Source organism: Melanerpes formicivorus, unplaced genomic scaffold (genome assembly GCF_026170545.1).
Source record: "Melanerpes formicivorus ecotype bairdi unplaced genomic scaffold, bMelFor1.0.p_v2 SCAF_3, whole genome shotgun sequence".
NCBI lineage: Eukaryota > Metazoa > Chordata > Aves > Piciformes > Picidae > Melanerpes > Melanerpes formicivorus.
This window is the reverse complement of record NW_027142355.1, coordinates 13,026,472-13,041,261: the sequence shown is the minus strand read 5'-3', so window position 1 is coordinate 13,041,261 and position 14,790 is coordinate 13,026,472. Positions and strand designations below refer to the sequence as shown.

The window sequence follows — 14,790 nt, the reverse complement described above, 5'->3', positions numbered from 1 at the left end:
CTAATCCTGGAGAGTTTTAGTGAGAAAATCACTAATCTGAAGTGTGGGGAGTTGCCCGTACCATGGGATTGTGGGAGGACTTGATTGCTTGAGGCCACTTGCAACCCCATAGCCTGTGATTTCATTGTATTTCTTACTCTTTTATCGGTGCCACAGAAGAATTCTTTATTATAATGACGGTATTCCACTGAATTACATAGAATTTACAAAATACTAAGTTTATGGAAACTAAACAAAGTAGCTTGATGTTCTATTGCTTCAGCTTCTATTGCTGTGAAGATTTAGGAGGCACTGGAGCTTCACTTCACGGTTCCATCGAAGTATTGGCAATTCCATACCCGAAACTGTCAGGCAGTTCGCCGCTACTCTTCCCTGCAGCAGCTCCAAGACCTTCCAAAGCCCAGCCACCCAGGCGACGACGCTTGTAAATTCCGCATACAATTTCGGGAAGCGGTTCCCAGCGGGGCAGAAGTTCCCGGAGCCCGGGACGGGCCCCGAGAGGAACGCACAAGGTAGTTGCTAGCGCTGGCGAGAACCGCAGGGCCTGAACAGAGCAGAGCGCACGGAGGCTCCACACCTCTTCGAGTCGCCGAGCAGCGCCCAGAACGGCCCAGCCACCCCGCGGCTCTCAAAACAATAGTACCCAAAGCCAACACCGCCATCTGTGCAGGCGGAAGGGAGAGCAGGCGCCCCACATGTGGCACTACAGACCCCAGAGGGCACTGCTCCGCCACCCGCCATCCCAGCAGGCACTGCGGAGCGGCCACGCCTTCCTCCCCGGCCTCGCCGCAGAGCCTGTCGGGAGTGAGGTTCTTGCCGCGGAGCAGAGCCATGCTGCTCTCCCGAGTTCTCTCATGGGCTCTGTCATACCCTCGCTGTGTTGCAGTAGAGTGGCCGCTCCACAAGGGCGCGGCGAGCGCAGCACGGCAAACACTTCCCCCCTGCGCAGTTTTTTCACACACACCCCTCCGCCCGTCTCCCATCCGCTTCCGTTTTCGGCCGCACCCTTCCGCTCCCACAGTGCCCCGCGCCAAATCATGGACCACAATGGTGAGGAGGGGAGAGGCAGGGAGACCCATTTATTCCCTTTCCCACCTGGGCCCACTCCGTGCTACCGAGCGCGGAGAGGCCGCGCGCGGGGCTGCCGGGTGAGGGGAGGCTCCAGGGTAGCAGTGGGATGTGGCCTGGCGCCCGGTGACGCCGGCGGGGGGCCTAGGTTCGCCATGGTTTCTCGCGGCCCGCGCGGCGGGGCCTGGTCTCTTCCCTGAGAGCCGGGCTCGCGGTCCGCTGCTCCCCACCCCCGACCACTGTCCGCAGTCTTAACGGTCGCGCCCGGCGGCCCCTTCTCCACCTCCCTAGACCGTATTCGCTTGGTCCCTGTTTCCCACCCGAGCAGGGCTCAGCCGCCGGTTGAAGGGCCGCTCCGGCGCTGGAGACCCTCTTTCCGTCCCGAAGCTGTGGAGCGCGGAGGAGAGCTGACGCAGCGTCAGGCGCGGCCGCTGCCGGCTGTGGTTGCGCGCTCTCGGGGTGGACAGGCGGTCTGTGACAAACAGTCCGGTGTGCACCCGTTGGCCTGCAGCAGGTGGAGGCAGCTTGTCACATTTCGGAGGTGGCAGCCAGGCGGTTGTTTGCCTGCTGCGTTTCTTTGATCATCGGTATCGAGGATAAGTTCTCTACTTCGGTAGTTGTGTTTTGCGGAGGAAGCTGACGTTCTTAGATTTGGTTTTGTAGCTTTGCTGGTCAGCTTGCTGGTGTAGTCTAAAGAATAGCTGTATTGACATGGTTTCGGTTTGGTGCTTGTGTTTTGTTTGGTCCCCCCCCGATATTTTTTTGTTGTTGTTGTTCCTCTTCTATGCCTCCTAGTAAAGATTGCATTTTATATGTACATGTATGGTATAGGATTTGAGCTGTGTTTATGAATTTAAAAGCCCTGATGTGCAAAATAAAACTTACGTAGTTGAAGGTGACAGTTCAGGGTTGTGTAGCACCTCTAACTGGACCTTTCCTAAATACCCCTAACAGTTTTTGTATGTTTTTTCATATTTATTTCTGGACTTAATCCTGCTAGTTCTGACTGCAGGCTGGAATTCATTATCCTTGCATGATGCATGAATGACTAATAAATTTGCTAGTTTGGATTACTTGAGCAGCTGATTTCTAGCTTGCAAAGCTGTGTGGAAGAAAAGTGTGATTACGTGTTTGTTTCATATTAGGAGGTCAATGGGCTAAATAATACACAAGTTGGTTGTTTGGGTTTTTTAAAATTTGTTTGTTATCCCAGTTTCCAGATAGACTTTTTTTTTCTGGTCTGTGTTGTTAAGTTTTTATGTATTCTGGTAGAAAATGGAATTTCCCAACAAGTAGAATATAGATAGCTTTAGCGTTATTAGTTCTGATGTTGTGGTCCATCAATCTCTGGGGAGCCCTGGTGTCATAGTTGTATGTTTACTGGGTAATCTCTTTGGCCAGCAGGACAGCCTAAACCAAAGCAAAAAAAAAACGAAGGAAAGTAAACCCAGGCTTTATTGATACTGCCTTTTAGAATGAAACATGTCAAGTGCAGTGCTATGTGAAATAAATACATGTGATCTGCTAGAGGAAATGAAAGGCTTCTGATTTTGAGGTAAAGTGACTGTCAGGGCACAGTCACAAATTGAAACTTTGACACAGTTCCAAGTTTTGCTGGTAACTGCAGAATAACTTGGAGCAATCCCTTTTATCCTTTTCTTCCTTGTTTTTTCTTTCTACTTCTTGTGTGAGGTTGTTGTAGACTTTGAATGACAGTAATTTTTGAGGCATTGTACAGAGTTACACTAATGGAGCCCTAATTTTAGTGTCCCGATGCTGTAATCTCCTGGGGCCACAGCCAGGGCTGCTGTATCATGTCAAGAAGAATGGCAGGACTTGCACTGTAGCAGCTTGTGGCAGGCACATCTTTTTGAGGATGAGCTAGTCCCGTTTGCAATGCCTGTTAGAGGTGTTTCATTTAATTTTCAATGAAAGTGAGCTGGGTGGATTCGTGAAGGACATAACCTTGGTTTTCTATGAGATGCTATGCAGTGGTTTAAGGTAGACTCTGCCATAGATCAGGGAGCTGTACTCCCTTCATTGATGTTGCTTGTTGTACTATCCCCTCTAGATTATCTCCTGAAGCCTGAATCTACTGATATGTGTGTTCGGCTATTTCTTGCTTTTTTTACTCAGATTTAAATCTGGTTAAAGAGCTTTCTATATATAGTGGGGAACAATAATTTCCAGTTTAGCAAGGTTGCTACTACATGCTCTTAAGTACTTGATACTTTTTGTGATGCTTTATGCTAAACTTCTAAGTGATTTGTCAAGATACTGAGTTAACATAGGAACTAGTTTCCTTTCAAGTTTAATAATCAGCTTCCATAAGTTGTAATGATCTTGTCTCGTAAGAAATTCTGTGTTTTCAAAGTTGTACGAAGACTTAACTCTTCAGTACTATTCACACTGTGAGAGGAACTAGACAAATATTTTCCCTGTTTTGGAGAAATGACACACTAGCTAACTTTTTAATATAGCTCTTTTTATTTGTTTCTTTTTTTTCATCAGAAGTGAAACCCCTGAAATCATAGATGTCCCAAATACAGTTTTGTGACTTGTCACTTGTTTCTGAAAATATTTTATATTCTGATGATTAAACTTTGGTACATTGCATGAGTCTTAGATAAACTTAAAAAACCCTAACATTTTTCTTAAAATGCTTCTATTCATATTTAGCCTCTTTAGAAATTATTAGATAACTGAAAAATTATGTCAACCTCTTTTTGTTTCATAGATAATGATTTGCAAGGAACAAATAGTTCAGCATCTTTGGGTGGTCTTGATGTTCGTAGAAGAATCCCTATAAAGCTTATCTCAAAACAGACCACTAAAACCAAACCTGCACCTCGAACTCCAAGAAATATGAACAGGGTGCCCTCAAAGACACAAGCTGGCGATGAAGGTAAGTTTAATCTAAATACTAGCCCTGTAGTATGGAAGTAAATTATTCTGTTCCAGATCTCAAATTTCTGGGTACTGCTGTGAGGATTAAATGGTGCACATTCCAAGATCAGACCTGTTTTAATATCTTGACTGTACATTTCTGAAGCATGGGCCCAGCAGATTGGAAATGTTGTGGCATCTCTTGATGATTTCATTACAGAATGGCACATACTCTCAATAGTAGCTGGTGTCAGTTAGAGACACTGTTGTGGTTGGCTTGTGTCTTTCTTCTCTTTCTTCTTTTCACAGAAGAATTTGATTATAACAAAGAGGAGCGATATGAATGCAAAGGAGGAGAAATGTTTGGCAATCAAAGGAGATTCCCTGGACCCATCTTTTGGGATTATAAGGTAAAGTCATTGTGAAGTGTAGGTAGTCCTGGTAGATGTCTTCTTAATTGAAAGTGTTTCTGCTATTTTTTGACTGTCTGAAAATACATTCTCTGCTTTCTCACATTTGTGGTATTCTTCTTTCTCAACTAATTCAGTATTGGTGATAATTTAAATGAGAAGCTTTAGTGGTGTGTGTTTGTTTTTTTTTTTTCTCCCACCCTCTATTCTATCAGATAAACTTGCTGGGGGAAAAGGATGATACACCAGTCCATTTCTGTGATAAGTGTGGATTGCCCATCAAAATGTATGGACGCATGGTGAGTAAAATTATCAGTGAAAAATGCAGCCATGGTTTCCCTTTAGGTAAAACTAGATTTTACTATGTCTCTATGAGGCCTCCAGAGGTTACTGATTTCAGCAGAGTTCTGACCAAACAGCAGAAGAATATTAGGATGGAACTAGAGGCCTTCATTGCTGAAGTGTTTGTTCCACCTGTCTGACTCATTTCAATTTACCTCCTTGTTAATAAAGTAAGCTTGAAAATGTTAAACAAAAGATACAAACACTTGTCACCAACAAAAAACCTTCAGGTTCAGTAGGTTTTGACCTTATTCCTCTTAGCTTTAAAAATAAGCCCTTTGTCTCAATTGAAGACCTAAAGTTAGAAAACACTTAACTTTTATGTCCCTCTAAAATTAGTGTAACAAAATCTCTGAGACTAAATTAGTTTTCTAAGTATGATGTAACAGGCTTGAGGATCTAACTTAATGACAGTTAACGCTTTTAAACCCTTCCTTCCTTGCCAGCAAGATATGTCTAAACAGATTGTATTTGCACCTTCTGTAAATATTCAGTGTTGGTGTTATTGCAGTGACTTATTTTGCCTATACATTTTTGCCAGCACTTAAAATAACCCAAACAAACCTACCTCAAAGAACCCCAAACTCAACACACACTTTAAGTAACATATGTAAGGATGCTGTAAACTGCTACCTACCAGTATGCCTGTTAACCTCAGAAGTAACTTAGTACTTTTATTATCATGAAATTGTGTACTGGAAGGAGGGACTATATTGTACAGCATGACAAAGATACTTATGTATGATGTCTTAACATAGTCCTTTTTTTTTGTCTCTAGATACCTTGCAAGCATGTTTTCTGCTATGACTGTGCTATACTGCATGAGAAAAAGGGAGACAAGATGTGTCCAGGGTAAGTGATCTCAAGGACATGTAGAAAAGTACTTTAACTTAAATAGTTCAGGTACTGTATTAACCTGGTTCTTATTTAAATACGTTTAGCAAAGGCAGTAGAGTACTCTGCTACACCACTTGATTATAGTTTCATATCCTGTATTTTGGGACTAGAAGAGATCAGTGTTTACTTTGCTCTTTAAGTATTTGGGTAGATAAACATGTTATTGCTATCATTTGAAGAGGAATAAATAGCAGTTTGATTTACTTTATAAGAGTGGCTCTTGGTAAGTCTTAATGTGCAGGGAGAGTGATGCTATTTATAAATTTCCACCTCATGAAATTTGTAAGTTCTTGGAGACTTACAAACCAGAGAAACTTAATAACCAATCTTTTGTTGTTACAGTGGAGAAAAGATTGTAAGTTCTAACTTTGCTAATTACAGTAAACAGTTGACTTCTAAAAAAAATAATAATTGCAGATTGAGCTCTCTGTGATGTGAATTAAAAAATACTCTCTTTTGATTTAGCTGTAATGAACCTGTGCAGCGAATCGAGCAGTGTGTACGAGGGTCTCTCTTCATGTGTAGCATTGTCCAGGGGTGCAAGAGAACTTACCTGTCCCAGAGGGACTTACAAGCTCACATCAACCATCGTCATATGAGAGCTGGAAAGCCTGTTACTCGTCCTCCGATTGAACCTGTACATCCTCCCATTGCACCACCGCCTGCTGAAATTCCTGAGCGTTTCATACTGCCACCTGAGAAACATCATATGAGCCACATTCCGCCAAAGCAGCACATCATGATGCCACCACCTCCTTTACAGCATGTGCCACATGAGCATTATAACCAGCCACATGAAGATATTCGTGCACCTCCTGCGGAGATGTCAATGGCACCACCACCACCTCGCCCAGTCAGTCAGGACACCTTCCGGATTTCAACAAGAAAACACAGCAACTTAATAACGGTCCCTATTCAGGATGATTCAAATTCAGGTGCTCGAGAACCACCTCCACCAGCCCCCACACCTGCTCATCATCATCCTGAATACCAGGGTCAACCAGTGGTATCACACCCTCATCATATTATGCCTCCACAACAACATTATGCACCACCCCCACCACCACCTCCACCAATAAGCCATCCTCTGCAGCATCCTCCCCAGGCAGCAGGTACTCCTCACATGGTATATAGCCAAGCTCCTCCACCACCAATGACCTCTGCTCCTCCTCCAATAACCCCACCACCTGGACATATAATTGCCCAGATGCCACCATATATGAATCATCCTCCTCCAGGACCTCCACCTCCTCAGCATGGAGGTCCCCCTGTAAATGTAAATGCACCCCCTCCCCATCACTATAACCCTAACTCATTGCCACAGTTCAGTGAAGATCAAGGAACTCTTAGCCCCCCTTTCACACAGCCTGGGGGAATGAGTCCAGGGATATGGCCCGCTCCAAGGGGCCCACCTCCACCTCCAAGGATGCAAGGGCCTCCTGCTCAGGCCCCACTTCCTGGACCACACCACCCTGATCAAGCCAGATACAGACCCTATTACCAATGATATGCGCAATTGTGTGAATAGAGAGTGCCGTAAAGAGGATAAAACTATATACAACAGCCTTTTAATTGATTGTTTGGGGCTTATTTTGTTGTGCTTTTTAAAAAAATACTGTCATTTTGACTGTAAGACCTTTGGGGGTTTGAATCTTTAATGACTTTTAAGCCTTGTCCGTAAGACTCTGACTTCAAATATTCTGTAGTGCTAAAATAAGTGGCTTAGTAGACCACAGTTGCATTTTAACAGAACTGTCTCTAGTGTGGCTAAATTGTCTTAAGATGAACACTTGTAACATTATTTCCTGGAAAAAAATGAACATGTGTTGTACCATTCTGAATATTGTTTCTGTTAAATCCAGTGTCTAGTTTCACTTGTGCTATGTTTTTGTTAACCTGTGTACAATAATTAAATTGAAATATGGTTGTAAAATTGATGAGTTTTTATATGAAGTTAACATGGATATAGTTCTGGGACTCCATTTCAGCACTAATACTTTCTGGAGGGGCAGCATAATGAAATATTTTGCCATTGGAATGGGCTGCCCAGGGAGGTGGTGGAGTCACCGTCCCTGGAGGTGTTCAAGAGTGGATTGGACGTGGCACTTGATGCCATAGTTTAGTCATGAGGTCTGTGGTGACAGGTTGGACTTGCTGATCTTTGAGGTCTCTTCCAACCTTGGTGATTCTGTGAAATTGAAATATTTCTTCTAATAATTACTATTGCTTATAACAAATTCAGGCTGTGGTGAATTCATGCCACTACAAATCAGACATGCAGAATTCCATTTCAAGTTTTTTCCCCTCTTTATGCTTCTGGATAAAGTTATCAGAAAAAAAACTTTGGGCATGACACGAACCCGTGTAATAATGTATTGGGGGATTTGGTGAGGCATTCGAGTTTTGGGGATTGTGGGTTTATTATATAAACCTAGTTTTAACTCAGAAGGTTCTTGCATGTACAGTGCGCACTGGAGTTGAATTCAAACTGTTTACCTCTGGCTGTGTTTGCATGGAAATGGCTGTGAATTGGTTTGCCACGTCTGTGAGAAGCAGCTGATTTTAGTAGGGAAGTGTTTTTTGCCTCTGTCACTATATAATGACAGTTGGAAAACTTTCCATCTGGACAGCCTGAAGGAGGTGGTCTGAACTCCCACATGTAGGTACAAAGAAATAAAAAGCTACACATCCTTTATCTGTTTCCATTTTGTGATACAGATTTAAATAAGCAGTGAAGAGTTAGGTGGTTTGCTTTATTTTGTTTTTCGATAAGCAGATCCTCAGGTCTGTTTTGGCCTGAAATTTGTGTTTTGTAAGCATACTTTCAAAGGGAAATACAGCTATAAAATGAGAACATTGGGGTTTAGTGCAGCTGCCAGCAGAACCAGACAGTAAGATGACTGTTGTATGGAGTGCTTATCTTATCTTTCAATTTCTAAGCAATGTTAGGTTTTGGGTTGTTTGGGGATTTTTTTGGTGTTTCTGTTTGGTTGGGGTTTTGTTTTTGTTCCCCCCCCCATTGCCACATTCCTATCCGTGGTGCTTTTAGATGAAGAAATCCTTTGGGTTTTTTCTAAGGTTTGTAATTTCCTGCTGTTCTAAAGTAATTGGAAGCATCTTAATGCATCCATGTTACTATTTATTTTGTAAAGCTTTATTCCTGCTTCTTAGGTGTTAAATGTGTGGAAGAGCTTTGGCAGTGCATCATTCAAAACTTCATGAGCTGCCTCTCTAACTACCATAACAAGGATTCTTTAGACTTAATCTGTGTCCTTGACTGCCACTGATTTCTTTGTGACTGCAAGAAAATCTTTTGGACTACTTTTTAAATAGTCATGTGCCAATGAATTCTGAGACAGATGCTAAGCTATACAAAAGGCCAGTGTCAAGTAGTTAAAAGTCTGCTTTGCTGTAATATTCTTTCTAAGACAGAGGTATTTGTTTTGGTTTGTCTGTAAAATCAGTAATTCCAGATAAAACTCACTGGTGCAGAAAATGGGAAGCTGGTTGTGATAGTGGGCCTATGGTATGGGGTTGGTTGAAAATTTACTGTTTCAGTGTATACGAAGGTGAAAATGATTGCCAGCATTACTTTGTTTTGGGAACTTGAGAGTAAACACCTGAGGAACTTCTAAGAAACATTTTTTGTCACTTAAATTTCTTGGTTGGAAGGAGACTTGGGCACATGTCTATTGCAGCATAAAACTTCATCTCAGAGGCAGTCTGAATATCTGATGAAAGTTCTTTGCAAATCCAGACTTAATGTAGGATGTACCTACTTTAAATATACTTAGGTTTCTAGTAGCAGTTTCATTTTGCTTAGGCTGAGAAAGTAACATGCAGATTTACAAGGACACCATGTGACAGGCTTTTGTGCAGGGACATGCATCAATCTCATCTATACACTCTTGGAAAATAAGACTTTCTGTAATCAGCTACCTGTCATCTAGAGGTCATAAGGAAACAGCTCTTCATCATGGTAGCTTTTAGAAATCGGCAAAGTTGCATATTTACGTTATCCAGTCTCTTGTGAAGCAGATAAAGGGTTCTCACTTGGTTCTGGGTCCACTGCTATTCTTAAAGTTACTGAGAAAGAGCTTTTCTGAGAGTGCTGAGGCAGCTGAACAGCAGCCTTTGCTCTATCAAAAAGCACAAAAGGTAAATGTAAGTCATTGCTGAGAATGATAACTTTTTCTACATTTGGGGCACAGGTTATGTATGTCCTATGAACATACTGCCCCCAAAAAATCAGTAGGATCCTTGAATTTTTCAGTGACCTTGGATCAAAAATCTTTGTGAAAAGTCATCTTATGTAGGCAGTACTTGGGTCAAAATTCTGTGTCCTGCTTGTATAGGAACACCTAAACCCTTATTTATTAATTGAGTCCTAAGCATACCTGTGTATGGGTACTGTTGATGCTTTCATATTTACAAAGTTAAAAAACGTTGTGTTGGTTGAGACTTTTTGGTAACAGTTTTCTTAATTTGTTTAAGGAGGTTTGGGGTGTAGTTGGTTTTTGTTTGTTTGGGTTTTGGTTGGGTTTTTGGTTTTTTTTTTGCTCAGCTGCAGTTGTTTTACAAAATACTTGTTTCAGTGTAAAGTTGAGAAATGCCATGTATTGCATTTAATTGTATAATTGATAGTCTTAGAAATGGTGAGATATACTTGGAAATTCTCTGAATTCCTACTTATGTCTTCCTGTAAAGACATTTTAATTTGATTAACGATGTTTAATTTGAATAAATATCCTTGTCTATGGCAGTGATCTTCTTGAGGCTTTGCCAAACAGATCCAAGGTTTGACGAGAACTCTTGGTGATGCTTAAATTTATCAGCCATTGTAGGTTCTTCTACTAATGATACATAAAAGAATGGAAAGGTATTTGATGATAGTTTGTATCCACCCTAGAATGAATGAAAGGACACTAGCAGATGGCCTCAAAACATCCATGGTTTCGATGCACGTCTGCTAAGGCTTTATCTTAGATTCCATCTAAAAGTTTGCTTAGAAGAGTATCTGTAACTGCATGCTTTACAAGAAGAGGCTAATTGCATGAACATGTACTTCAGTGCAGTTTAAAAAAAACCTGTTACCATACAGATTTGTTACCTAGATGTGTGTGGTATTTTCATGCCTTTTAAAAAAAGGAAAATGTGAGTAATTTTTTAAAAGTCTGATCAAGGGAATTAGAAAACCTTCCTGGATAGAGAATACTCTCTGGATCAAGTGGATACTCTCTGGATCAAGTCTGAATACACCTTTCTGTTCTTAAGATATTTTCTGCTCTGTAAAACCAAATGTCTGATTTGTGCCATGTTGCTGCCAAAAGCATGCACAGCTTTGCATCAGAAGGTACTGTCAAGCCTAGGGAACTGAAGGAGCACAGAGGATTGCATTTACAATGTAAAATTGAATACATGGAGAATACAGTTGGATTTTTCCTGTTCATATATATAGCACTACAGGGTCCAATGCATCAGAGAAATGTACAAGATTTGTATTAATTTTCATCCTGAATCCATTTCTAAAAGGAAATGTCAATATTATACAAGTTGTATTTGCCCTGTTTTTATTTTATGGAGTAAAAATTCAAAGCAATTGCTAAATCATCTTTGTATAGTAATGGTGCCTTCACATCTGTGAGGTTCTTTGCTGCGTTCAGGTATGTTACATTCATACGAATGATTTTTACTGAACAGTTTGTAAACTGACCTAGCCACATTTGCTTGGGCAATGTGAGTGAGAATAATGAAATTTAAATCTCCTTTTAGTCTTAGCTATAAGACAGAAGGGAATTTAAAAACTTGCAACTCTGAATTGTATCTCCGTGTTTTCTAAATATGGGGCACTAATTTATTGTGTTTTGTTTTGGTTTTCAGTTTTGACTCAGTTTATCAGTACAAGACAATAAAAGATTAAAAAAATGCAGCAGAGGAACATAGGTCTGGAAATGTGTGGGTGGTAAATTAGCTCAATCATCTTGAAACTTCATTCACGTAGGAAATTGCAAGTGATTCTTGAGTGCTAATACGACTGATTGTAATACACTTTTCATTAATGGAAAGAGTGACAATGTATACAAGTGGTCAGGAATGTTTTGGTTTTTATGTAATAATGTTTCACCAGAAAATTACAGGCTAACTGATTTAAAAAAACGAAAATGGGTTATCTTAAATAGATGTGCATGTGTCAATCAACAAGAGTTTTCTTCAGCTCTATATGTGAAAACCAATGCTTGAATACAGCTCCAAGATAATTGATGGTGATTTATTTACTACATGAAATATAGTTATGTAAGTACTGTTGAGAGTTCCAGCACTGGTTATTTGCCCCTTCTGGATCAGGTAAACTTGCAGATGCTTTCTTAGGATGCAAAATGGAGCAAATGCATCAAGAAGAGTGAGAAAAGAAAGGTGTCCACACTCAGCCCAGGGGAAAAGAATAGAGGACTGTGAGTGACATTTCTTTTTGGTAAGGTGCTTGAAGGTAATTTTCCTTAATAGAAATTTAGTTTGAAATAGATAAAAAATAAGGATTTGCATGTTTCAATGCTCCATGGCGCCCAAGACATTGAATAACTGAGTAACTTGGAATATTTTTGTCTCTACATTTCACACAGGCAATCTCTTTCTTGCAGAGTGAAAACGAAGCTTGAGAGTAGGCTTGAGCATCGCAGGCTCTATGGCTTCTGTGTTTTCCGTCTATCTGGCTGGTTTCAAAATGCCTGTTTAGTTGCTAAGCATCTGCAGTATGCTGTCCTCAGAATATGTGAGGATGAGTTAATGTGAATGTCAGCTCTCCAAAAAGAAGCAGGTATGACATTTGCCTTTTAGCTTAGTCTTGAGTAAAATGCTAAAAAGTACTACATGATAATGCTCTGAGTAGCAGCAGTGCCCAGTGTAGGAGCAATAAATGTCTAGGTTTCCAAAGGCCCCTGTCTCAAGAATAAGCCAGTAAATCTCACCAGATACCCCACAACATAGCAAGACATGCTATGATCTGCATGAGGGTAAACTGTCCAGAGAAAACAGGATTACAGTAACAGAGAGTTGAATGCAGAAATAACCAGTACCTGGAGGGAGAAATCACAAAGAGCATCAGAAGTACAATACTGATGTTGTCAACATTAAAAAATGAGGTGTAGGGTGATTTAAGAGGATGGCAGTGTGAGGCTCTCTGGTTAAGGCCTCCTATGTATCGTGTCCTTTTAAGAAAGGATTTGTACTCTGGAAGTTTTGGAAGGAGGACTTGTATTCTGTGGCACTGCTATGTCAGAAGAGTCATTAGTTTTGAAATTAATTGTTTGGAGTAGTGCAATTTAGAAAAGAATAATGTTTTCTTAACCAAAAGTCTGTCAGCAAATCCAATATGATTTTGAAGTGCAATATGTGGTATTTCACCAGACTGACTTGCTTTTGCTAGGGATGTTTGCCTGAGTCTCTGTAAGTGCACCTGAGCACAGGACTGGAAAGAGCATCCTGGGTCACTGCAGATTCTGCTGGTATGATGTGATATCATGATTTTCATAAATATGTCAAGCCTTATCCTAAAAGTAGTTTAGGTTTGTTGTTCCACTTATTCTAACTGGAAAGAATGTTCCAGATTCTTAACATTGTAAAAATTAGAAAAAGTCTTCCAATATTCAGCTTATGTTTATGTCTGGTGAGTTTGTGTGGTTTTGTTTGTTTGCTTGCTTGCTTGTTTAGGTTGTTTGGAGTTTTGTTTGGTTAGTTTGATCTGGGGTTTTTGGTTGTTTGGTTGGTTTTTTTTCCTCATAGGGAAATATTTTTTTATCTTCCACAGCTTTTCCTCTCTTAGGTTTAATCCCAGATGTAAGTACATCTCTTTTTGCCACTCCTCAGATACAGGCTCTCCATTCCACAAAGATCCTCATAGCAATTTTCCTCATTAATTGCAGTTTGACTTCATGTTTCTTGAAGCAGAGGGCTCTGAAGAGTATTTAAAGCAAGATCTCCCCTGTGCCTTGCACAGTAGCACCGGTGTCTTCATTCTGCTGGGGAAATCTATTCTAATATAATCTATGCCTTTTTAGGAAGGTTGTAGTAGAAGGGCTTTGAGTATGTCTTGATTGTACTTGCTTTCAGGTACAGTTGTGCTGATTATCTGGCACATGAAACATACATGATTTAGCCAATGAATCTGCTGTGGCATGCTCCGAAAAGCAGTGGGCTAGTACACCATTCATCTGATGTCTGTAGAAAGCAGCCTGCAACATCTTGCTGTGATCACCACCAAAGGTCACACCTCATATGCCATCCAGGGAGATCACCCATCACAGATCCACAGCTTGTTACTCATCTGCAAACATGAGTGTGTTTTCTGAATGCTGAAATTCTCTTCCCTAAGTCATGAAACTCACCTCATTCTTTCTGTATTCAAAGCCTCATCACTTTAATACTCTTTTCCATCTTGGTCTCATTAGATTCTGTCACATAACTCCAAATCAAAAAAGAAAATATTTAACAGATCAGTGGTCTTTCCATCCTGGTGTTTCCCTTTCAAAGCTCCAAGCTGTCATTTCTTCATTAGTGTAACCCATCTTCAACTTTCAGTGCCTTTAGTCATCACATCTTCTCCATTGGCACTAACAATTGCCCATGTGGCACAGAATGGAAGGCTTTGTGCAGGTTCAGAGAGGTGATACATCTGGCATTTCCCTTTGGAAGTTCTGTTTTCTAAATTGAGGTACCAGCTGAACGTGGCATATGTGTATGCACCTTCTATAAAACAAAGTGCCATTTTCTCCCCATTATTTATGCCTGGTTTTCCTTCAGATTTTATTTTGAAGTCCTGCATGCTACAGAGATAAAAATTGTGGTTCTTGTTTATCCAGAACACTTTGTCCTTCCATTCAGCCCTTCTTCGCTACAAGTTTGAATGGACAATTCTGGTCACCCCAGCTTGGTCAAAAATCAAAGCGAGGCTTGAAAACGAAAGGCTCTTGTGATTTCAGACTATTGTCTCTTTCAGATGGTTTCATTTTCCTCTAGGCTGAAGATTTTTGTACCTCCAGCACTTGCCATGTTAAATTAAAAGTTCTGTCACTTTGGAGGTTTGGGATTTTTTTCTCCACACAGAATCACAGAAAATGTTTGGTTGGAAGAGAGCTCAAAGATCATCCAGTCCAACCTGCAACCCAGTTTAGAGTCAATCCTAAACCATGTC

The 14,790-nt window shown here is 40.9% G+C and overlaps 1 protein-coding gene across 3 annotated transcripts; it reads left to right on the top strand.

Annotated features, from left to right (window-relative positions):
• Window positions 1–839: 839 nt before the first annotated feature.
• Window positions 840–8,296, top strand: CBLL1 (Cbl proto-oncogene like 1). 3 transcript variants are annotated; one of them, XM_068166854.1, is made up of 6 exons: window positions 840–1,050; window positions 3,806–3,973; window positions 4,267–4,364; window positions 4,580–4,663; window positions 5,485–5,558; window positions 6,069–8,296. In XM_068166854.1, the coding sequence occupies exons 1-6, from the start codon at window positions 855–857 to the stop codon at window positions 7,108–7,110; spliced, it is 1,662 nt and encodes a 553-aa protein (XP_068022955.1). In that variant the 5' UTR covers window positions 840–854; the 3' UTR covers window positions 7,111–8,296. The 3 variants fall into 3 exon arrangements, with proteins under 3 accessions (XP_068022955.1, XP_068022948.1, XP_068022961.1); XM_068166847.1 differs by having other exon boundaries at window positions 4,264–4,364; XM_068166860.1 differs by lacking the exon at window positions 840–1,050 and adding an exon at window positions 2,531–2,623 and having other exon boundaries at window positions 4,264–4,364; window positions 6,069–7,536.
• The last annotated feature ends 6,494 nt before the right edge of the window (window positions 8,297–14,790 follow it).

What these genes read in the sequence shown, in the direction of transcription:
- CBLL1 (XM_068166847.1), top strand. Translation starts at nt 855, where the DNA reads ATGGGCTCTGTCATACCCTCGCTGTGTTGCAGTAGAGTGGCCGCTCCA. An exon ending in CCATCTTTTGGGATTATAAG is followed by an intron (nt 4,365 to 4,579) that starts GTAAAGTCATTG and finishes CTATTCTATCAG; the next exon opens with ATAAACTTGCTGGGGGAAAA. An exon ending in TCAAAATGTATGGACGCATG is followed by an intron (nt 4,664 to 5,484) that starts GTGAGTAAAATT and finishes TTTTGTCTCTAG; the next exon opens with ATACCTTGCAAGCATGTTTT.